The sequence below is a fragment of the Schistocerca nitens genome, chromosome 8 (genome assembly GCF_023898315.1).
Source record: "Schistocerca nitens isolate TAMUIC-IGC-003100 chromosome 8, iqSchNite1.1, whole genome shotgun sequence".
Taxonomy (NCBI): domain Eukaryota; kingdom Metazoa; phylum Arthropoda; class Insecta; order Orthoptera; family Acrididae; genus Schistocerca; species Schistocerca nitens.
In genome coordinates this window covers 222410233-222434250 of record NC_064621.1, presented here as the reverse complement: position 1 = coordinate 222434250, position 24018 = coordinate 222410233, and the positions used below count along the sequence as shown (strand labels likewise).

The window sequence follows — 24018 nt, the reverse complement described above, 5'->3', positions numbered from 1 at the left end:
CCAGCAAGATCTCCGGATCTGTCCCCCATTGAGCATGTTTGGGACTGGATGAAGCGTCGTCTCACGCGGTCTGCACGTCCAGCACGAACGCTGGTCCAACTGAGGCGCCAGGTGGAAATGGCATGGCAAGCCGTTCCACAGGACTACATCCAGCATCTCTACGATCGTCTCCATGGGAGAATAGCAGCCTGCATTGCTGCGAAAGGTGGATATACACTGTACTAGTGCCGACATTGTGCATGCTCTGTTGCCTGTGTCTATGTGCCTGTTGTTCTGTCAGTGTGATCATGTGATGTATCTGACCCCAGGAATGTGTCAATAAAGTTTCCCCTTCCTGGGACAATGAATACATGGTGTTCTTATTTCAATTTCCAGGAGTGTATGTGTCTGGCGACATACCATCTGACTTTCGGAAAAGCATCATCCACACAATTCCGAAGACGGCAAGAGCTGACAAGTGCGAGAATTATCGCCCAATCAGCATCGAAGCTGCTCATGCATCGAAGCTGCTTACAAGAATAATATACAGAAGAATGGAAAAGAGAATGCGCTGGGTGACGATCAGTTTGGCTTTAGGAAAAGTAAAGGGACGAGAGAGGCAATTCTGACGTTACGGCTAATAATGGAAGCAAGGCTAAAGAAAAATCAAGACACTTTCATAGGATTTGTCGACCTGGAAAAAGCGTTCGACAGTATAAAATGGTGCAAGCTGTTCGAGATTCTGAAAAAAGTAGGGGTAAGCTATAGGGAGAGACGGGTCATATACAAAATGTACAACAACCTAGAGGGAATAATAAGAGTGGACGATCAAGAACGAAGTGCTCGTATTAAGAAGGGTGTAAGACAAGGCTGTAGCCTTTCGCCCCTACTCTTCAATCTGTACATCGAGGAAGCAATGATGCAAATAAAAGAAAGGTTCAGGAGTGGAATAAAAATACAAGGTGAAAGGATATCAATGATACGATTCGCTGATGACATTGCTATCCTGAGTGAAAGTGAAGAAGAATTAAATGATCTGCTGAACGGAATGGACAGTCTAATGAGTACAGAGTATGGTTTGAGGGTAAATCGGAGAAAGACGAAGGTAATGAGAAGTAGTAGAAATGAGAACAGCGAGAATCTTAACATCAGGGTTGATGGTCACGAAATCAATGAAGTTCAGGAATTCTGCTACCTAGGCAGTAAAATAACCAATGACGGACGGAGCAAGGAGGACATCAAAAGCATACTCGCTATGGCAAAAAAGGCATTTCTGGCCAAGAGAAGTCTACTAATATCAAATACCGGTCTTAATTTGAGGAAGAAATTTCTGAGGACGTACGTCTGGAGTACAGCATTGTATGGTAGTGAAACATGGACTGTGGGAAAACCGGAACAGAAGAGAATCGAAGTATTTGAGATGTTGTGGTATAGACGAATGTTGAAAATTAGGTGGACTGATAAGGTAAGGAATGAGGAGGTTCTATGCAGAAGCGGAGAGGAAAGGAATATGTGGAAAACACTGATAAGGAGAAGGGACAGGATGATAGGACATCTGCTAAGACATGAGGGAATGACTTCCATGGTACTAGAGGGAGCTGTAGAGGGCAAAAACTGTAGAGGAAGACAGAGATTGGAATACGTCAAGCAAATAATTGAGGACGTAGGTTGCACAAGTGCTACTCTGAGATGAAGAGGTTAGCACAGGAACGGAATTCGTGGCGGGTCGCATCAAACCAGTCAGTAGACTGATGAAAAAAAAAAAAAAAAAAAAAAAAAAAAAAAAAAAAAAAACCTCGTCGCAAAGAAAACCGCCTTTGTTTCAGTGACTGCCACCCCAACTCGCGTATCATATCAGTGACATTCTCACCCCTATTGCGCGATGACACGAAACAAACTGTCCTCCCTTGCACTTTTTCGATGTCCTCCGTCAATCCTACTTGGTAAGGATCCCACAGCGCGCAGAAGTATTCCAGCAGAGGACGGACAAGTGTAATGTAGGCTGTGTCTTTAGTGGGTATGTCGCATCTTCTAAGTGTTCTGTCAACAAAGCGCAATCTTTGTTTGCCTTCTCCACAAAATTATCTATGTGGTCTTTCCAATTTAAGTTGCTCGTAATTGTAATTCCTAGGTATTTAGTCGAATTGACAGCCCTTAGATTTGTGCGATTTATCGTATACCCAAAATTTATCGGATTTCTTTTAGTACCCATGTGGATGACCTCGCACTTTTCTTTGTTTAGTGCCAATTGACACTTATCGCACCATACAGAAATTTTCTCTAGATCATTTTGTAATTGGAACTGATCGTCTGATGATTTTACTAGACGGTAAATTACAGCGTCGTCTGCAAACAATCTAAGGGGGCTGCTCAGATTATCACCTAGATCATTTATGTAATTCAGGAACAGCAGAGGGCCTATGACACTACCTTGCCGAACGCCAGATATCACTTCTGTTCTACTCGATGATTTACCGTCCATCACTACGAACTGTGACCTCTCTGAGAGGAAATCACGAATCGAGTCACACAAGTGAGACGATACTCCATATGCACGCAATTTTATTAATAGTCGCTTGTAAGGAACAGTATAAAAAGCCTCCTGGAAATCTAGGAATATGGAAACGACCTGAGATCCCTTGTCGACAGCACTCATTACTTCATGGGAATAAAGAGCTAGCTGTGTTGCACAAGAACGATATTTTCTGAATCCGTGTTGGTTATGTATCAATAAGTAATTTTCTTCAAGGTGATCATAATGTTCGAGGACAGTATATGCTCCAAAATCCTACTGCAAATTGAGGTCAGTGATTTGGGTCTATAATTCAATGGTTTACTCCATGTTTACAGGGAATAGACTGGACCCTTTGGTCCAAGTGAACTACTTGGAGGCCATTTGCAGCCTGTCGTGTACTACATGTTCCCAAACAACGATGGAATTTTTGTGCGCATCATGTGATCGGGTCAAAATTGTTCAAGATTGGTTTGAAGAACATTCTGGACAGTTCGAGCGAATGATTTTGCCATCGAGATCGGCCAACGTGCATCCCATCGAACATTGATGGGACGTAATCGAGAGGTCAGTTCGCGCACCAAATCCTGCACCGGCAACACTTCCGCAATTAATGTAACGTTATAGAGACAGTAAGGCTCAATATTTCTGTACGGGACTTGCAACGACTTACTGAGTTCGTGCCACGTAAAGCTGCTGCAGCACGCCAGACAAAAGAAGATCCGACAGGGTATCAGGAGGTATCCCATGACTTGTCACCTCAGTGTATGCATAACTATCAGATAAAACATATTAATAGTGCAACTACGACCATGAATACCTAGTATAGTTAAAACTCATTTTCCTCAAACTCATGCTTTTGGCACTTACAAGGGAACCTCCCCATCGCACCCCCCTCAGATTTAGTTATAAGTTGGCACAGTGGACAGACCTTGAAAAACTGAACACAGATCAATCGAGAAAACAGGAAGAAGTTGTGTGGAACTTTGGAAAAAATAAGTAAAATATACAAACTGAGTAGTCCATGTTCAAGATAAGCAACATCAAACATCGTGTCAGTTCAGGAGCGCCCTGGTCTCGTGGTTAGTGTGAACGACTGCGGAACGAGAGGTCCTTGGTTCAAATCTACCTGCGGGTGATAATTTTACTTTATTTCTTTTCGCAAAGTTATGATCTGTCAGTTCGTTCATTGACGTCTCTGTTCACTGTAATAAGTTTAGTGTCTGTGTTTTGCGACAGCACCGCAAAACCGTGCGATTAGTAGACGAAAGTACGTTCCTCTCCAATGGGAACCGAAAACATTTGATCGCAAGGTCATAGGTCAACCGATTCCTCCACAGAAAAACACGTCTGATATATTCTATACGACACTGGTGACGGCATGTGCGTCACATGACAGGAATACGTTGACGACCCACCTAACTTGTACACTTGATGGTTCAAATGGTTCAAATGGCTCTGAGCACTATGGGACTTAACATCTGAGGTCATCAGTCCCCTAGAACTTAGAACTACTTAAACCTAACTAACCTAAGGACATCACACACATCCATGCCCGAGGCAGGATTCGAACCTGCGACCGTAGCGCTCGCGCGGTTCCAGACTGAAGCGCCTAGAACCGCTCGGCCACAATGGCCGGCGGTACACTTGATGAATGGGTAAAAATATTCTTCTACCTTGCCCGATTTAGGTTTTCTTGTGGATGTGATAATAACTCCCAAAAAAGTGATGAAAACATAAGAGTTTATCACATAAACTGCAACAAATGAATGCAACAGTTTCACAGTCACACAGTTTTCCCTGTGCTCTGTCAAAACATATGTTTTTAACGTTTTCCAATTTTTTCCGTGTGTCAAATCCTGCACATGTCCAAGCAAATCAGAACATATCCTGGAATTTTCGAGAGCGAAGTTGATTGTCTGAGTGCCTGAACTTTGATAATTGACACACGTCAATTGCTAGAAAATAAAAAAGTTAAAATTTTGACTCGAGGGAAGACTTGAACCGAGGTCCTCTCGTATCGCAGTTTCTTACGCTAACCACGAGACCACGGCGCTCCTAAGATCACATTGTCCTTGATGTGGCTTATGTTACACATCGACTACTCAATTTGTATATTTTGCTTATTTTTTTCATAGTTCGACAAAACTTCTTCCTGTTTTCTCGATTGATCTGTGTTCAGTTTTTCAAGGCCTATCCACTGTGCCAACTTATAACTAAATCTGAGGGGGGTGCGATGGGGAGGTTCCCTTGTTAGAGTCTTTCTTATTTCAAGTCTTCAGTTTCCTTTTACCGAACTCGATTCAGTAACTCCAGACTGGTTACTCAATCTACAGATCTAACCTTCAGCATTCTTCTGCAGCACCACGTTTCAGATGTTTTTGTTCACTATGGAACTTTAGCTGTGGGAGTAACGTCAATCTACACTCATGCTCATAAATTAATGATAATGCTGATACATGGTAAAACAACGCTCTGGTGGGCGGTTTGCGGTTTTAAATCACCTCGGGGTATGACCACGCGGTGCATCTGACCTGCGGTCGTCGCACGGTGGCGCTGGCAGCAGTCCACATACGCAGAGCTGTGTTGGTGCATGTCAGAGTACGGTACAGCGAGTAAGTGTGCAGACGTTTTCAGACCTGCTAATGGTGACTGTGTGTTGAAAATGGCTCAAAGAACATATATTAATGACGTTATGAGGGGTAGGATACTAGGGCGACTAGAGGCTGGGAAACACAGAAAGTTGTAGTACGGGCCCTCCGTGTGCCACAACGTTATGGCAACGATTCCAGTAGACAGGAAACGTGTCCAGGCGCTACAGTATGGGACGTCCACAATGTACAACACCACAAGAAGACCGATATCTCACCATCAGTGCCTGCACACGGCCATGGAGTACTGCAGGTAGCCTTGCTCGGGACCTTACCGCAGCTACTGAAACAGTTGTCTCCAGACACAGAGTCTACAGACGACTGAACAGACATGGTTTATTCGCCCGGAGACCTGAAAGGTGCATTCCACTGACCCCTGGTCACAGGAGAGCGCGTCAAGCCTGGTGTCAAGAACACACTACATGGTCACTGGAACACTGGTCCCAGGTTATGTTCACCGACGAGTCCAGGTATTGTCTCAACAGTGATTCTCGCCGGGCTTTCATCTGGCGTGAACCAGGAACCAGATACCACCCCTTAATGTTCTTGAAAGGCACCTGTATGGAGGTTGTGGTTTGATGGTGTGGGGTTCAGTGGGTCCCACCTTCCTCCTGATGGATGATAACGCACGGCCCCACCGAGCTGCCATCGTGTAGGAGTACCTTGAAACCGAAGATATCAGACGAATGGAGTGGCCTGCCTGTTCTCCAGTCCTAAGCCCCATCGAACAAGTTTGGGATGCTCTCGGTCTACATATCGCTGCACGTCTTCAAAAGCCGGCCGGAATGGTCGTGCGGTTCTGGGCGCTACAGTCTGGAACCGAGCGACCGCTACGGTCGCAGGTTCGAATCCTGCCTCGGGCATGGATGTGTGTGATGTCCTTAGGTTAGTTAGGTTTAATTAGTTCTAAGTTCTAGGTGGCTGATGACCTGAGAAGTTAAGTCGCATAGTGCTCAGAGCCACGTCTTCAAACCCCTACGACACTTCAGAAACTCCGACAGGGACTGGTGCAAGAATGGGAGGCTATACCCCAGCAGCTGCTCGACCACCTGATTCAGAGCGTGCGAACCCATTGTGCGGCCTGTGTACGTGTGTATGGTGATCATATCCCGTATTGATGTCGGGGTACATGCGCAGGAAACTGTTTCCTTTAGTAGCATATGTGTTTCGGGACGGTTTTTTCAACGTATCAGCAATATCGTGGAGTTACAGATCTGTGTTGTGTGTGTACTTTGTGTACCTCTGCTGTTAGCTCCAGATTTGTGTAGTGCCACGTTGTGTGGCACCACATTCAGCAATTATCCTTAATTTATGAGCATGAGTGTATATTTGCGGGAAGAGAGGGGGGGGGGGGGGGAGAGCGAGAAAGAGAAGTAACCAATTGTGAGCCTCCCCAGAATAACGGAGCATATACAGTGGTTCGAGAATGAGACTGGTGCCGCACCACTGTCGGGCAGCTAGCAAAGACCGTGGGCTCTGTGTTCATTAGTGACTATGCAAAATGAATGTGAATGTAGCGGACGGCAGAATGCGGCGTCGGCCTTGGGCAGCTGTGACGGGGCCAGTGATAGCATCTGGTCGCACGCGAGCGTCCGGATGCGCTGGACTACAAGAGCGGTCCGGCGTCCGCTCCGCTCAGAGCCAGTTGTGCCGCTGGACCGCCATGGCAGCTACCGGAGCCACCGTCGCCTTCATCGCCGCCGCCGTGGCAGCCCTCGCTGGCACCGCCCACGCCTGTGTGAGTGTCGCGGCATGCGCGCTCTGTACACTAAGCAGGCCTTCCCCTGCACCCTGTGGCCACGTGTCCCCGGAGAGATACCGACGTTACGTCCTAACATGCCCATTGAAGATGTTCAAGGAATGACACGTGTCTGCTCCAAAGGGAAGTGACTCGATGCGGTAGACGCCATATTTCTTTCATCTACATCTACATTTATACTCCGCAAGCAACCCAACGGCGTGTGGCGGAGGGCACTTTACCGGCCTATGGCATTACCTCCATTTCCTGTTTCAGTCGCGTATGGTTCGCGGGAAGAACGACTGCCGGAAAGCCTCCGGCATTCGTGATCTCCTCGGCAGGTATAAGTAAGGTGAAGCAATATATTCGATACCTCATCCAGAAACGCACCCTCTCGAAACCTGGCGAGCAAGCTACACCGCGATGCAGAGCGCCTCTCTTGCAGAGTCTGCCACTCGAGTTTGCTAAACATCTCCGTAACGCTATCACGCTTACCAAATAACCCTGTGACGAAACGCTCCGCTCTTCTTTGGATCTTCTCTATCTCCTCCGTCAACCTGATCTGGTACGGATCCCACACTGATGAGCAATACTCAAGTATACGTCGAACGAGTGTTTTGTAAGCCACCTCCTTTGTTGATGGACCACATTTTCCAAGGATTCTCCAAATGAATCTCAACTTGGCACCCGCCTTACCAACAATTAATTTTATATGATCATTCCGCTTCAAATCGTTCCGTACGCATACTCCCAGATATTTTACAGAAGTAACTGCTACCAGTGTTTGTTCTGCTATCATATAATCATACAATAAAGGATCCTTCTTTCTATGTATTCGCAATACATCACATTTGTCTATGTTAAGGGTCAGTTGCCACTCCCTGCACCAAGTGCCTATCCGCTGCAGATCTTCCTGCATTTCGCTGCAACTTTCTAATGTTGCAACTTCTCTGTATACTACAGCATCATCCGCGAAAAGCCGCATGGAACTTCCGACACTATCTACTATATATATATTGTGAAAAGCAATGGTCCCATAACACTCCCCTGTGGCACGCCACAGGTTACTTTAACGTCTGTAGACGTCTCCCCATTGAGAACAACATGCTGTGTTCTGTTTGCTAAAAACTCTTCAATCCAGCCACACAGTTAGTCTGATATTCCGTAGGTTCTTACTTTGTTTATCAGGTGACAGTGTGGAGCTGTATCGAACGCCTTCAGGAAATCAAGGAAAATGGCATCTACCTGGGAGCCTGTATCTAATATTTGGCATATTTACCTAGTTTGTAACACAGCTCGCAGTTTACGGTTTCAAGCTAACGGCATATTGAAGATTTATCAAAAACACGTCATCCTTGTCGTAAAATGTCAGTTAATGACGCATCGGCAATGTAAACCTTCATGAGACACTATGATACTCAAGACAAAATACCGAAGTCATATCATTGAGAAGTGGTGTAATGGGTAACTTAGTTGAGTACAGTGCTAAAGGAAGTAGTTCCCTAGGTTTGCGCCTCACAAAGAACTGATACTTTTTTTTTCATCTTAGCGTTCTCAACATATTCCGGGAATTACTTATTACTGTAATACGAATGGCGATCAATAAGTAATGCGACACACTTTTCTGTGAAAGCTGGTTGGTTGTATTCAGGATTCCAATACACAATATTATTCTCCACTCATTTTTGCATCTCGCCTGGAAGGCGGCGCGTGGGTCTGCTACTGAAAACTGAAGGGTAGGTCGAATGTAGGAAGCTAGGAGGAGCAGATGAGGTAGAACTCTTGGTACTGCAATTAAAGTAAAAGTGTTTTTACTATATCACAACACAATAATAACTTGAATACATAAACTGTTACCTAACTTTGACTGAGATGCACGTAGGTGTGAAGCCGGATGTATCAAAGCTAACATAAGTTACACAGGCAAAATCTGTAGTGGCTCGCCCACTACGAAAATTAAACGATGTTGGTTGGTCGTCTGCTCGTGATGAAATGGGGTGAGTCTGGAGCGGCGCTCGTAGAGCTGCACAGCGCCGGCTAGAGGGCGCTGTCGTCGGCGAAGATCTTCCGCTCTCGCAGTGCCAACCTAAGAACGGGCACCTACGCTGTGGCATCGTAGCTGTCGATACCACACTCTTTTCGCTACAGAACCATATATTTCAACATAATCTTGGTTCAGGGCGACGCCCTTAAGCCACCTTACCGAAAGGCCCTTTATACCAGCCTGGTACCACTCTATTGGTCGAAGTGGGAGCCAGCGGTTTGCTGCATCGACAACCTCCTTAACACCCACGCACTGATTCCCACAGAGAGCATCCTTCATTGGACCAAACAGATGGGAATCGAAAGATCCAAGATCTGGGCTGCAGGATGAACGAGGAAGAGCAGTCCTTTCCTATCAAGAAAGGTCACAGTTCGTAGTAATAGACAGAAAGTCATCGAGTAAAACGAAGTAATATCCGGCGTTCTCCAAGGAAGTGTTATAGGCCCACTGTTGTTCCTTATCTATGTTAACGACATAGGAGACAATCTGGGAAGCCGTCTTAGATTGTTTGCAGATGATGCTGTCATTTACCGTCTTGTAAAGTCATCAGATGATCAAAACGACTTGCAAAATGATTTAGAGAAGATATCTCTATGGTGTGAAAAGTGACCCTGAATAAAGAAAAGTGTGAAGTTGTTCACATGAGTACTAAAATAAATCAGCTACATTTCGATTACCCGATAAGTCACACAAATGTGAAGGCTGTAAATTCAACTAAATACTTAGGGATTACAATTACAAATAACCTAAATGGGAAAGATCACATAGATAATATTGTGGGTAGAGCAAACCAAAGACTGCGATTCATTGCCAGAACACTTAGAAGTTGCAACAGGCATACTAAAGAGACTGCTTACACCACGCTTGTCCGCCCTATTCTGGAGTATTGCTATGAGGTGTGGGATCCGTAACGGGTGGAACTGACGGATGACATCGAAAAAGTACAAAGAAGAGCAGCTCGTTTTGTATTATCGCGAAATAGGGGAGATAGTGTCACAGACATGATACGTGAATTGGAGTGGCAACATTAAAACAAAAGCGTTTTTCGTTGCGACGGGATCTACTCATGAAAGTTCAATCACCAGTTTTCTCCTCGTATTGCCAAAAATTCTTTTGGAACCCACCTACCTAGGGAAAAATGATCATCATGATAAAATAAGAGAAATCAGGGCTCGCACAGAAAAATTTAAGTGCTCGTTTTTCCCGCGTGCCGTTCGAGAGTGGAACGGTAGAGAGACAGCACGAAGGCGGTTCATTGAACCCTCTGCCAGGCACTTTATTGTGAATAGCAGAGTAATCACGTAGATGTAGATGTAGATGTAGAAGGAAGGTTTCTGAGCTGCGCTCGGGTGCACAGACTTGTGTGCGACCTTACGTTGTCATTGAGAAGGAGAAGTTCGTTAGCATTTTCATAGCAACGAACGCGCTGAAGTCGTTTCTTCAATGTTCTGACGGTACCGCAATACACTTTCCAGTTCATCATTGGGAGGGAGGACGTCAAACAGATTAACTCCTTCAAAGTCCCAGGAGACCGTCGCCTTGAATGTACTGGCTGAGGGTGCCGCTTTGAACTTTTTCTTCGGAGGAGAGGTAATGGAAATGAGCGTTTGGCGTCATTGGCCGGGAGGCCCCTTGCAGGGCAGGTCCGGCCGCCTTGGTGCAGGTCTTATTACATTCGACGCCACATTGGCGACCTGCGCGCCGGATGGGGATGAAATGATGATGAGACAGCACAACACCCAGTCCCTGAGCGGAGTAAAATCCCCGACTCAGCCGGGAATCGAACCTGGGCCCGCAGAACGTCAATTCGTCACGCTGACGACTCAGCTGTCGGGGCGGACGGAGGAGAGGTTTGCCATTTTGTTTCCGGCTCGAAGTGATGCACCCATGTTTCATCGCCTGTGACGATGTTCGACAAGAAACTGGCACGATCAGCCTCGTAACGCGCAAGCAATTCCGCACAGGTGGTCCATCGTTGCTCTTTATAGTCTTTTGATAGGCGGCGGGGAACCCAGTGGGAACACCACCTTTGAGTACCCCAACTGGTGGACGAGTGTGTCAGCGCTACCAACAGAGACTTCCAGTTGTGCAGTGAGGTGTTCCATTGTGATCCGCTGATCACCTCGAATGAGAGTGTCCGCACGTTCCAACACTGCAGGAGTCACAGCTGTGTACGGCCGGCCGGTACGAGAGACATTTTGCGCGACTTTCTTGTGATGATGACAGCCGTCTTGCCCAACGACACACCGTGCTTTTGTTTACTACCATGTCTCCGTAAATATTCTGCAAGCGCCTCTGGATATCTGCAACGCTCTGGTTTTCCCCCAAAAGAAACTCGGTGATAGCTCGCTGCCTCGAGCGCACCTCCGTCACAGAGACCATTTTGAAGACTACGTATAGCAACGCCGCCCATCGGAACTTCATGAAACTATAGGTGCTGAAGGGGGGATAATTTGCGATGTTCCACAAGAAATTCCGCATTTCTTCAAACAAAATTGGCCAAGGAAAAAATGTGTTGTGTTACTTATTGAACGCCTCTCCTATGTTCTGCAATATTCGTTGCTCATTGTATTTCTGCCTGATTAGAAAAGGAAAAGTGATATATATATATATATATATATATATATGTATGTATATATATATATATATATATACTCCTGGAAATTGAAATAAGAACACCGTGAATTCATTGTCCCAGGAAGGGGAAACTTTATTGACACATTCCTGGGGTCAGATACATCACATGATCACACTGACAGAACCACAGGCACATAGACACAGGCAACAGAGCATGCACAATGTCGGCACTAGTACAGTGTATATCCACCTTTCGCAGCAATGCAGGCTGCTATTCTCCCATGGAGACGATCGTAGAGATGCTGGATGTAGTCCTGTGGAACGGCTTGCCATGCCATTTCCACCTGGCGCCTCAGTTGGACCAGCGTTCGTGCTGGACGTGCAGACCGCGTGAGACGACGCTTCATCCAGTCCCAAACATGCTCAATGGGGGACAGATCCGGAGATCTTGCTGGCCAGGGTAGTTGACTTACACCTTCTAGAGCACGTTGGGTGGCACGGGATACATGCGGACGTGCATTGTCCTGTTGGAACAGCAAGTTCCCTTGCCGGTCTAGGAATGGTAGAACGATGGGTTCGATGACGGTTTGGATGTACCGTGCACTATTCAGTGTCCCCTCGACGATCACCAGTGGTGTACGGCCAGTGTAGGAGATCGCTCCCCACACCATGATGCCGGGTGTTGGCCCTGTGTGCCTCGGTCGTATGCAGTCCTGATTGTGGCGCTCACCTGCACGGCGCCAAACACGCATACGACCATCATTGGCACCAAGGCAGAAGCGACTCTCATCGCTGAAGACGACACGTCTCCATTCGTCCCTCCATTCACGCCTGTCGCGACACCACTGGAGGCGGGCTGCACGATGTTGGGGCGTGAGCGGAAGACGGCCTAACGGTGTGCGGGACCGTAGCCGAGCTTCATGGAGACGGTTGCGAATGGTCCTCGCCGATACCCCAGGAGCAACAGTGTCCCTAATTTGCTGGGAAGTGGCGGTGCGGTCCCCTACGGCACTGCGTAGGATCCTACGGTCTTGGCGTGCATCCGTGCGTCGCTGCGGTCCGGTCCCAGGTCGACGGGCACGTGCACCTTCCGCCGACCACTGGCGACAACATCGATGTACTGTGGAGACCTCACGCCCCACGTGTTGAGCAATTCGGCGGTACGTCCACCCGGCCTCCCGCATGCCCACTATACGCCCTCGCTCAAAGTCCGTCAACTGCACATACGGTTCACGTCCACGCTGTCGCGGCATGCTACCAGTGTTAAAGACTGCGATGGAGCTCCGTATGCCACGGCAAACTGGCTGACACTGACGGCGGCGGTGCACAAATGCTGCGCAGCTAGCGCCATTCGACGGCCAACACCGCGGTTCCTGGTGTGTCCGCTGTGCCGTGCGTGTGATCATTGCTTGTACAGCCCTCTCGCAGTGTCCGGAGCTAGTATGGTGGGTCTGACACACCGGTGTCAATTCAATGTGTTCTTTTTTCCATTTCCAGGAGTATATATATATATATATATATATATATATATATATATATATATATATATATATATATGGTGCTCCATTGATGGCGCTAAGGTTGGCCCGCTAGATGGCGCTGCCATAGGTCAAACGGATATCAAGTGCGTTTTTTGAAAATAGGAACCCCCATTCTTTATTACATATTCGTGTAGTACGGGAAGAAATATGAATGTTTTAGTTGGACCACTTTTTTCGCTTTGTGATTGATGGCGCTGTAATAGTCACAAACATATGGCTCACAATTTTAGACGAACAGTTGGTAGCAGGTAGGCTTTTTAAATTAAAATACAGAACGTAGGTACGTTTGAACATTTTATTTCGGTTGTTCCAATGTGATACATGTACCTTTGTGAACTTATCATTTCTGAGAACGCATGCTGTTACAGCGTGATTACCTGTAAATACCACATTAATGCAATAAATGCTCAAAGTGATGTCCGTCAACTTCAATGCTTTTGGCAATACGTGTAAAGACATTCCTCTCAACGACGACCAATCCACCTGTCATGAAATATGCTATTCAGTACCGCTTCAACCGCACGCGAGCTACTGTATGTGCCGCACATCCATCATGTTGGAATTACATCTCCATTCTGTTATGCAGTGAAACATTTTCTAGTAACATCGGTAAAACATTACGTAGGAAATCAGCATACATTGCACCATTTAGATTGCCATCGATAAAATGGGGGCCAATTATCCTTCCTCCCATAATGCCGCACCATACATTAACCCGCGAAGGTCTCTGATGTTCCACTTGTCGCAGCCATCGTGTATTTTCCGTTGCCCAATAGTGCATATTATGCCGGTTTACGTTACCGCTGTTGGTGAATGGCGCTTCGTCGCTAAATCGAACGCGTGCAAAAAATCTGTCATCATCCCGTAATTTCTCTTGTTCCCAGTCGCAGAACTGTATACGACGTGCATAGAAATAAGGTACGGGTGCAATCGATGTTGATGTAGCATTCTGAACACCGAGGTTTTTGAGATTCCCGACTCTCGCGCAATTTGTCTGCGACTGATGTCCGGATTAGCCGCGACAGCAGCTAAAACACCTACTTGGGCATCATCATTTGTTGCAGGTCGTGGTTGACGTTTCACATGTGGCTGAACACTTCCTGTTTCCTTAAATAACGTAACTATCCGGTGAACGGTCCGGACTCTTGGATGATGTCGTCCAGGATACCGAGCAGCATACATAGAACACGCCCCTTGGGTTCAAAAAATGGCTCTGAGCGCTTTGGGACTTAACATCTGAGGTCATCAGTCCCCTAGAACTCAGAACCACTTAAACCTAAGCTAAGGACATCACACACATCCATGCCCGAGACAGGATTCGAACCTGCGACCGTAGCGGTCGCGCGGTTCCAGACTGAAGGGCCTAGAACTGCTCGGCCACACCGGCCGGCACACGCCCCTCGGGCATTTTGATCACAATAGCCATACATCAACACGATATCGACCTTTTACGCAATTGGTAAACGGTCCATTTTAAGACGGGTAATGTATCACGAGGCAAATACCGTCCGCACTGGCGGAATGTTACGTGATACCACTTACTTATACTTTTGTGACTGTTACAGCGCCATCTATCACAAAACGAAAAAAGTGGTTCAACTAAAACATTTATATTTCTTTATGTACTACACGAATATGTAGTAAAAACTGCGGGTTCCTATTTACAAAACGCAGTTGATATCCGTTTGACCTTTGGTAGCGCCATCTAGTGGGCCAACCATAGCGCCATCAGGTTTCCCCCTTCGAGCTAGACAAGTTTCGTTCTTTGTAGTTTTTTCGTTTGATGCTTATTTCGTGAGATATTTGGCCCGGTCACTATCAATGTAACTGCCTGTATATAAATATTTACAAGTATGTGATAATTTCCCGGGTTGTTGTTGGGCAGGAACCTAAGAGGACAGATTAAATCGCGGAGACTGAAACGAGCTGCAGTAAAATTCCTTTGTCACAAATATTTGGCTGTTCATTTCCGAATATGTTGCTATACCAGAGGATGTGGTTAGGCAGAAACCTAAAGTACAGCTTAAATTGCTGCGGGTGATACGAGCAACAATGACATGTTTATTCTTCGATGTTATAAATATTTAGATGTTTGAGAAGAGCAGGGTGGAGTAGGCTTCGCGCATGGGCAGAGTGGGATGCCTCTTAGGTCACTTCCGTTTGGAGAAGATGCGTGTTGTAGGTTTAACGCCTTGTACACCCTGGCCATTCGGCGCTTCTATACCGCAGCAGCCAGTGTCGGTTTAATCGCCAAGCCTCACAAGGTGCTGCTTGGGGCGGCGGGGAGGCGGAGGGGGGGGGGGGGGGGGGCAAGCTGAGAGATGCGCAACGTGTGAAATTCGTACGGAGTGTGCTTCGTAATTAGCAATGCTGTGCTTGAGCGCGACTCGAAAACTGCTCGAGTACATTACGTCAGAGCCCCTCTCGCTTGTCCGGCAGTCTGGTGACATTTGTTAGTGTTATTTTCTCGACTAGGCTTCCCACTGTGATTTGTTTCCACTACAGCAGTAATGGACAGTTTTGATTGATTTACTTTGTTTAGTAGCACTCCGTCACGAGTGGCCTACCGGGACCATCCGACCGCCGTGTCATCCTCAGAGGAGGATGCAGATAGGAGGGGGGCGGGGTCAGCACACCTCTCTCACGGTTGATATGATGGTATTCTTGACCGAAGCCGCTACTATGCGGTCGAGTAGCTCCTGTTGAGCGAACAATCACGGAGTCACAGAGAGTTTATCCAGGTTGAGGCAAATAAAAGTGGCTTGGACATTCTGTATTCATTTGTGGCGGCATTAACAGCCGAGGAAAAGGCCTGCAGTTACTTCCAACGGTATGGAGCAGCTGCCCATACAGCCGGCCGAACCTTGGAGCACATTTACACAGTCTACACGCCTGTCGGGGTTGTTAGCAGAGGTCAGTCTGATTGTGGCCCTAGGTGGCCACCCGAGTCACTGTGCAGGTGTGGGGAGCCCTCAGGTCTAAGGTGTATCGCAGAAACCCTCACAGTCTTCAAAAACTGCAGCAGAACATTTCGGATGAGACTACACGAATTCCAGCAGTCCAGCTTCGATCCTCCTTCAGCAAATTTGCTGATCAGGGTCCAAAAGTCCAAAGAGATGATTGGTGGTCACTTTCTACAACTGTTTTAGTCGAGCTGTTACTGTATTTCCTTCCCTCTGCTGTGTTTCTTTGTACCCAGGTACTCTGTTCCACAGGCCACTTTTATTTTCCCCACCCTGCAGCTAAGAATAACCCCCGTCAGAATCTGAACCAAAAGAAAGGAGAAAAGAAAATGTAAATAAGATATTCAGAGTTACAGCTCCTTCGTGACTTTTGGTCCATCCTGTAGATTCATACTTACTGCACAGGAACTCTTATTGCATATTTGTTCGCACGCTATGGAGTAGTCACTCTTTTTTTTAGAAACTGCCATATTTTAAGCGAAGCTACAGCCTCTCCATGTAGATAATCCAGAGTTCTCGAGGTTAGTCTAGCAGGATCGATACAGTATCGAACACTGTGGTGTATCGAGATATCCTGAGGATGTCGGAGTGTCGTTTGCCCAGCTCTAACAATTTCCACAGAAAACTAACACAGATGAAAGTGTACAATAACAGAAGCAAAAACGTTCTTGTAAACGTGCTCCAAAACCTACCATTTGCGAGAGAATTGCAGATGTGTTGTTACAAATCACCGCTGACTTCAGTAGCAAATATTATCATAGACGAAATTTGAGCCCAGTTACGTGGGACTTGACAGAATAGTTTACATATCAAATAAATTTCTGGCAATTAGGACTATATTTCATAGTGAAGTCAGCTGGGGCTCATAGCCGGCCGCGGTGGGCGAGCGGTTCTCGGCGCTTCAGTCCGTAACCGCGCGACTGCTACGGTCGCAGGTTCGAATCCTGCCTCGGGCATGGATGTGTGTGATGTCCTTAGGTTAGTAAGGTTTAATTAGTTCTAAGTTCTAGGGGACTAATGACCTTAGATGTTACGTCCCATAGTGCTCAGGGCCATTTGAACCATTTGGGGCTCATACTCACACAATCGCAAGTATGCCGCCACGGGCGTGTTCGTGCACAAATGTTTACTGGAACGTTTTTGCTTCATTTATCGTATACTTTCAGACGTTTGTGTTTCTGCTATAATTTTCATCCTCTGTATATAAAGTAACAAATTTTTTTCTATAATATCCTGTGTGACTCAGAATTTGATGCAAATACTTTCGTTTCACGCCATTTCAGAGACGGGTGTGTCACTTTAAATTAGTGCTGTTGTAACTTCCTCTTTGTATGTAAAAGATAACAGTGCTGGAAAAAAGTCTTACATTATTTGATTTTCAAACAGCTGAGCAAAACTGAACATACTCAGACAGTTCTCTCTTTACTTACTCTGATCGTCACTAAACTCACACACAATATTTTTAGCGCAACGCAATCTGACTTTCAAAAATCCATACAAAAGAATGGCCCTGACTAACAATAACCTACATCTTTCATGAATCACTTATCTCACAAAAATCTTCGTTACTCGAACTACTGCAATACAGCGAGCGCCAATATTGCCATATAAATAAAAGTTTCTAACTCTGAACACACTAACTACTGATAGGCATAGTTAGCAAATGAAAGATTTTGATAGAGAACAAACAATGTATTTATATTAATAATGTTCAAAAGTCATCACATATATACACTCCTGGAAATTGAAATAAGAACACCGTGAATTCATTGTCCCAGGAAGGGGAAACTTTATTGACACATTCCTGGGGTCAGATACATCACATGATCACACTGACAGAACCACAGGCACATAGACACAGGCAACAGAGCATGCACAATGTCGGCACTAGTACAGTGTATATCCACCTTTCGCAGCAATGCAGGCTGCTATTCTCCCATGGAGACGATCGTAGAGATGCTGGATGTAGTCCTGTGGAACGGCTTGCCATGCCATTTCCACCTGGCGCCTCAGTTGGACCAGCGTTCGTGCTGGACGTGCAGACCGCGTGAGACGACGCTTCATCCAGTCCCAAACATGCTCAATGGGGGACAGATCCGGAGATCTTGCTGGCCAGGGTAGTTGACTTACACCTTCTAGAGCACGTTGGGTGGCACGGGATACATGCGGACGTGCATTGTCCTGTTGGAACAGCAAGTTCCCTTGCCGGTCTAGGAATGGTAGAACGATGGGTTCGATGACGGTTTGCATGTACCGTGCACTATTCAGTGTCCCCTCGACGATCACCAGTGGTGTACGGCCAGTGTAGGAGATCGCTCCCCACACCATGATGCCGGGTGTTGGCCCTGTGTGCCTCAGTCGTATGCAGTCCTGATTGTGGCGCTCACCTGCACGGCGCCAAACACGCATACGACCATCATTGGCAACAAGGCAGAAGCGACTCTCATCGCTGAAGACGACACGTCTCCATTCGTCCCTCCATTCACGCCTGTCGCGACACCACTGGAGGCGGGCTGCACGATGTTGGGGCGTGAGCGGGACGGCCTAACGGTGTGCGGGACCGCAGCCCAGCTTCATGGAGACGGTTGCGAATGGTCCTCGTCGATACCCCAGGAGCAACAGTGTCCCTAATGTGCTGGGAAGTGGCGGTGCGGTCCCCTACGGCACTGCGTAGGATCCTACGGTCTTGGCGTGCATCCGTGCGTCGCTGCGGTCCGGTCCCAGGTCGACGGGCACGTGCACCTTCCGCCGACCACTGGCGACAACATCGATGTACTGTGGAGACCTCACGCCCCACGTGTTGAGCAATTCGGCGGTACGTCCACCCGGCCTCCCGCATGCCCACTATACGCCCTCGCTCAAAGTCCGTCAACTGCACATACGGTTCACGTCCACGCTGTCGCGGCATGCTACCAGTGTTAAAGACTGCGATGGAGCTCCGTATGCCACGGCAAACTGGCTGACACTGACGGCGGCGGTGCACAAATGCTGCGCAGCTAGCGGCATTCGACGGCCAACACCGCGGTTCCTGGTGTGTTCGCTGTGCCGTGCGTGTGATCATTGCTTGTACAGCCCTCTCGCAGTGTCCGGAGCAAGTATGGTGGGTCTGACACACCGGTGTCAATGTGTTCTTTTTTCCATTTCCAGGAGTGTATATAACAGTTCATGACATCCAGTCTTACAAATTTCCTTTTACTGGTGGACACACGTCCAGATCGTCCGCTCATAGTAACCCCTGAAACTTCTGCTATCTCTCTCCCCACATCCACCACTGCTGGCGGCTCACCTCGAACTGCCCAACGCTACACGCTATTCACATCGAACTGTCCACCGCTACAATAGCGAATATTCCAACAATGAGTCCAACCAGCCACAGACTGCACACAGCACAGTCATCGATTTTCATACAGAGCACTACGTGGCGTTACCAACACAAAAACCTAAGCAGCCTCCTTACTCTGTCACTATCAGTCGAATTCAGGTCCACTGCCTGATTTCTCCTTCATATCATAGACGAATTTGTGTTATCCATAGCATACATAAAAGTGTTGATCGTGTTTATCAAATTTCAGCTACATTAACGGAAAATTTTCTAAAATTTAACTGTAAGGGGCAGTAAAAATTTTCTTGTTTGAGGACGTTGCTACAGTGTACATACAACTCGGCATAGCTCCGATGTGGGTGTGCTGTACAAGCACCAGCATGTGGGCAAGGGATTACTGTGGTATTCGTGTCTTTCTGACACGCATGTGGTAAATGCAGATACGTCAACTATGGCGACACTATTAGGAAACGTGGCTCCTCCCGTCGGAGGTTCGAGTTCTACCTAGGGTGAGTGTATGATGTTCTTAGCGTAAGATAGTTTAAATTGGATTAAGCAGTGTCTAAGCCTAGGGATCGATGACATCAGCAGTTTGGTCATAGGAAATTACCACAATTTTCCAAATTTCCTGTTAGGAAATGCTTCAAAACAAGACCAATGAGATGTTATTCCTTTATTGGCTGCCGAAGGACAAACACCAGTTGACATCCGTTGGAGAACAGAAGAATGTGTATAGGGTAGCATGACTGTCGAAAATGGTGTGCCAAGTTCCGTGCTGGTCGCGATTCGACACAAGTCGCAGAAGTTACGCCAACACAAGAGGGGGACATTCGAGCACCTAACCTATAGTTCTATTACGGCTTTGTTCGCTTAAAAAAATACATCAAAGGGTCAACGATTCCTGTCAGACGGGTGTGCAGCAAGCACTTACGGACTTCTTTACGTAGCAGCACAGCACATAGAGTTTTCCTGAAAGTGGAATCTTGAGGCTGGAGCGTCGGTAAAATGATTGCCTCAATGTCTGATTGCTTCATCGAGTCCAGACTGTACGGCCTTCAAGAGGGAATGTTAATGCGTCAGGATTGGCCAGGAGGGGAAAGCTGTAGGCACCCGTAAAGAAAACATACACTACTGGCCATTAATATTGCTACACCACGAAGATGACGTGCTACAGACGCGAAATTTAATCGATAGGAAGAAGATGCTGTGGTGATATGCAAATGATTAGCTTTTCAGAGCATTCACACAAGGTTGGCGCCGGTGGCGACACCTACAACGTGCTGACATGAGGAACGTTTCCTACAGATTTCTCATACACAAACAGCAGTTGACCGGCATTGCCTGGTGAAACGTTGTTGTGATGCCTCGTGTAAGGAGGAGAAATGCGTACCATCACGTTTCCGACTTTGATAAAGGTCGGATTGTAGCCTATCTCGATTGCGGTTTATCGTATCGCGACATTGCTGCTCGCGTTGGTCGAGATCCAATGACTTTTAGCAGAAAATGGAATCGGTGGGTTCATGAGGGTAATACGGAACGCCGTGCTGGATCCCAACGGCCTCGTCTCACTAGCAGTCGAGATGACAGGCATGTTATCCACACGGCTGTAAGGGATCGTGCAGCCACGTCTCGATCCCTGAGTCAACAGATGGGGACGTTTGCAAGACAACAACCATCTGCACGAACAGTTCGACGACGTCTGCAGCAGCATGGACTATCAGCTCGGAGACAATAGCTGCGATTACCCTTGACACCGCATCACAGATGCACCTGCGATGATGTACTCAACGACGAATGGCAAAACGTCATTTTTTCGGATGAATCCAGGTTCTGTTTACAGCATCATGATGGTCGCATCCGTGTTTGGCGACATCGTGGTGAACACACATTGGAAGCGAGTATTCATCATCGCCATACTGGCGTATCATCCGGCGTGATGGCATGGGGTGCCATTGGTTACACGTCTCGGTCAGCTCTTGTTCGCATTGACGGCACTTTGAGCAGTGGACGTTACATTTCAGATGTGTTACGACCCATGGCTCTACCCTTCATTCGATCTCTGGGAAACCCTACATTTCAGCAGGATAATGCACGGCCGCATGTTGCAGGTCCTGTATGGGCCTTTCTGGATACAGAGAATGTTCGACTGCTGCCCTGGCCAGCACATTCTCCAGATCTCCCACCAATTGAAAACGTCTGGTCAATGGTGGCCGAGCAAGTGGCTCGTCACAATACGCCAGTCACTACTCTTGATGAACTGTGGTATCGTGTTGAAGCTGCATGGGCAGCTGTACCTGTACACGCCATCCAAGCTCTGTTTGACTCAATGCCCACGCGTATCAGGGCCGTTATTACGGCCAGAGGTAGTTGTTGTGGGTACTGATTTCTCAATATCTATGCATCGAAATTGCGTGAAAATGTAATCACATGTCAGTTCTAGTATAATATATTTGTCCAATGAATACCCGTTTGTCATCTGCATTTCTTTTTGGTGTAGCAATTTTAATGGGCAGTAGTGTATTTTTATATGCATGAAAGTTTAAAGCTGTAAACAGGCAGGCTTGGAGAAGCCGCCGGGACTGAATGGGCTCCGCCCAAGAGAGCAGGAGAGGAGAGCGTCCGGTCGGAGAGGAAGCTGCCAGCAGAAGAGAGCCAATGGCGTGTCCGCTCCCAGCAGCTGGCCACAGTTCCAGCCCCACTTGACCACCTCCAGGCCTCCCTATTTGTCGGTCAGGTCGTCAGACGCGCAGTTCCGTAGCGTTACCTCGTCAGCAACACCTGAGTTTAGCTGCTGATGGTTCAACACGTGAGTTTCAGGGTGGTTCTATCCGGTTTTGGGCAACGTGACTGTGACGCTACAACTTACCGCCAGGCAGAAGGCATTGACGAACGTCAAGTGAAAAATAAAAATCAAATTTTTGTACTAGTGAACCCATTCAGTAACGGGCCCCACTGTACAGGGAACTTACTGATCGCCTCTTACAATTATTGCTACCTTTCCTTAATATGTAACATGTAGCTCACACAGTTAACCCGTGTCTTATGTTTAATATGTCAATACAGAATAATATCTTCTTTATTTATGTCCCACTTCTTCTGACGGAAAGTATAATAATTTTTAAATTATACGACTAAAAATTCCATTATTCAACTAAAAAGCAAATTTTATAATTACAGTAGTTCAAAAGAAAAACGGCTTTTGCTTGCTACACATCAAGTTTTTTTTTTATTTATTTATTTATCAGGTGCACCCGGGCGCATTTCGCCTTAGTTACAAGACTCTTGAGTGGGAATCCTGAAATATTACACGATTTTTTTCATTTGCACATATAGGTTATCGTTTGCACATAGAGGTTATAGCTTTCAAATAGTTCATTGGAAATTTTGTAATGAAATGGAAAAGTACTTACAGATCTGCGTCTAATTCATTATTTGTAAGCCAACCAGCTATCTCTCAATTGGCAAACTGGTTGAAAGTTGGCAGTTTTCTTTTGGTCACTGTTTGCGAAATATAGCATTTTAAGAGCCATTTTCTGTGTCTAAAGTGTCAGTTGTTTCTGTAAGTGTTGGCAACTTTCTTAGATTTTATTTGTTCCTTTCTTCTGTGATTATGTCTGCGCTAATGTGTGTGTGTGTGTGTGTGTGTGAGCTTATTTTTTTCCCGTACACTTTTATATGCCTGGGAGAGAAATGGAATTTGTGTTCGTATACTGGGATTACTGTCTGTTATATAACAGTGAGTAGTTACAAAATTGTTAAGGCTCTCGTGGCCACTTGTTGACAAACTGCCTGTTGGCTTCTGTCTCGGGTTCTTCGGCCGACGTTCATCTAATGATTTTACTGACGTTTCGCCAGCCCGAGTGGCTGGCATTGTCAAAGCTTCACCCTCCATTGCCGGTGGTGAACTGGAGCCGAGCTCGCGGCCGCAGACTATATGTACCTGGCGCGCCAACGTCCGAGGGCTTGTCCGCGGTCATTTCCGGTGCGGTTCTCCTCTTGCTACCTGCGACGGTCGTCGGAATGACTGGACAATCAATCAACACCAGGATCAAAGAACATAAGCGACATGGCAGGTTGGGGCAGGTGGAGAAATCGGCCGTGGCAGAGCACGTACTGAGTGAGACCGATCACGTAATAAAATTCGCCGACACGGAAGTTCTGGCTGTAGAGAAGCACTATCACACGCGCTTGTTCAGAGAAGCTGTAGAAATACAAAAACACGCGAACAGCTTCAACAAGAAAGAGGAAAGCCTTAAGGTAAACGGATCCTGGCTTCCCGTACTGCAGCGAACGACCGTCGCAGGTAGCAAGAGGAGAACCGCACCGGAAATGACCGCGGAGAAGCCCTCGGACGTTGGTGCGCCAGGTACATATAGTCTGCGGCCGCGAGCTCGGCTCCAGTTCACCACCGGCAATGGAGGGTGAAGCTTTGACAATGCCAGCTACTCGTGCTGGCGAAACGTCACTAAAATCATTAGATGAAAGTCGGCTGAAGCAACCGGCACAGAAGCGAATAGGAAGTTTGTCAGTGAGTAGTTAGTCAGATTCACTTGGTCGTCTAGTTGTATCTTCATTTCAGCCTTTGTTTTAGATATGTCGTAATTCTCTTGCAAGGTTAAGAGATGTCTTTCATTATTTATTGTAACTATATTCATGTCTTTCTCTCTTGTAGTAGGTTTGTGATTCTTTTC

The 24018-nt window shown here is 46.9% G+C and overlaps 1 protein-coding gene across 1 annotated transcript in view; it reads left to right on the top strand.

Moving 5' to 3' along the window:
* The first annotated feature begins 6782 nt into the window (after positions 1–6782).
* Positions 6783–24018, top strand: part of LOC126198935 (uncharacterized) — a 154821-nt gene continuing 137585 nt past the window's right edge. The window contains exon 1 of the mRNA XM_049935573.1: positions 6783–6880. Coding sequence (XP_049791530.1) covers positions 6806–6880 — 75 coding nt within the window. The 5' untranslated portion in view covers positions 6783–6805. The remainder of the gene's footprint in view (positions 6881–24018) is intronic.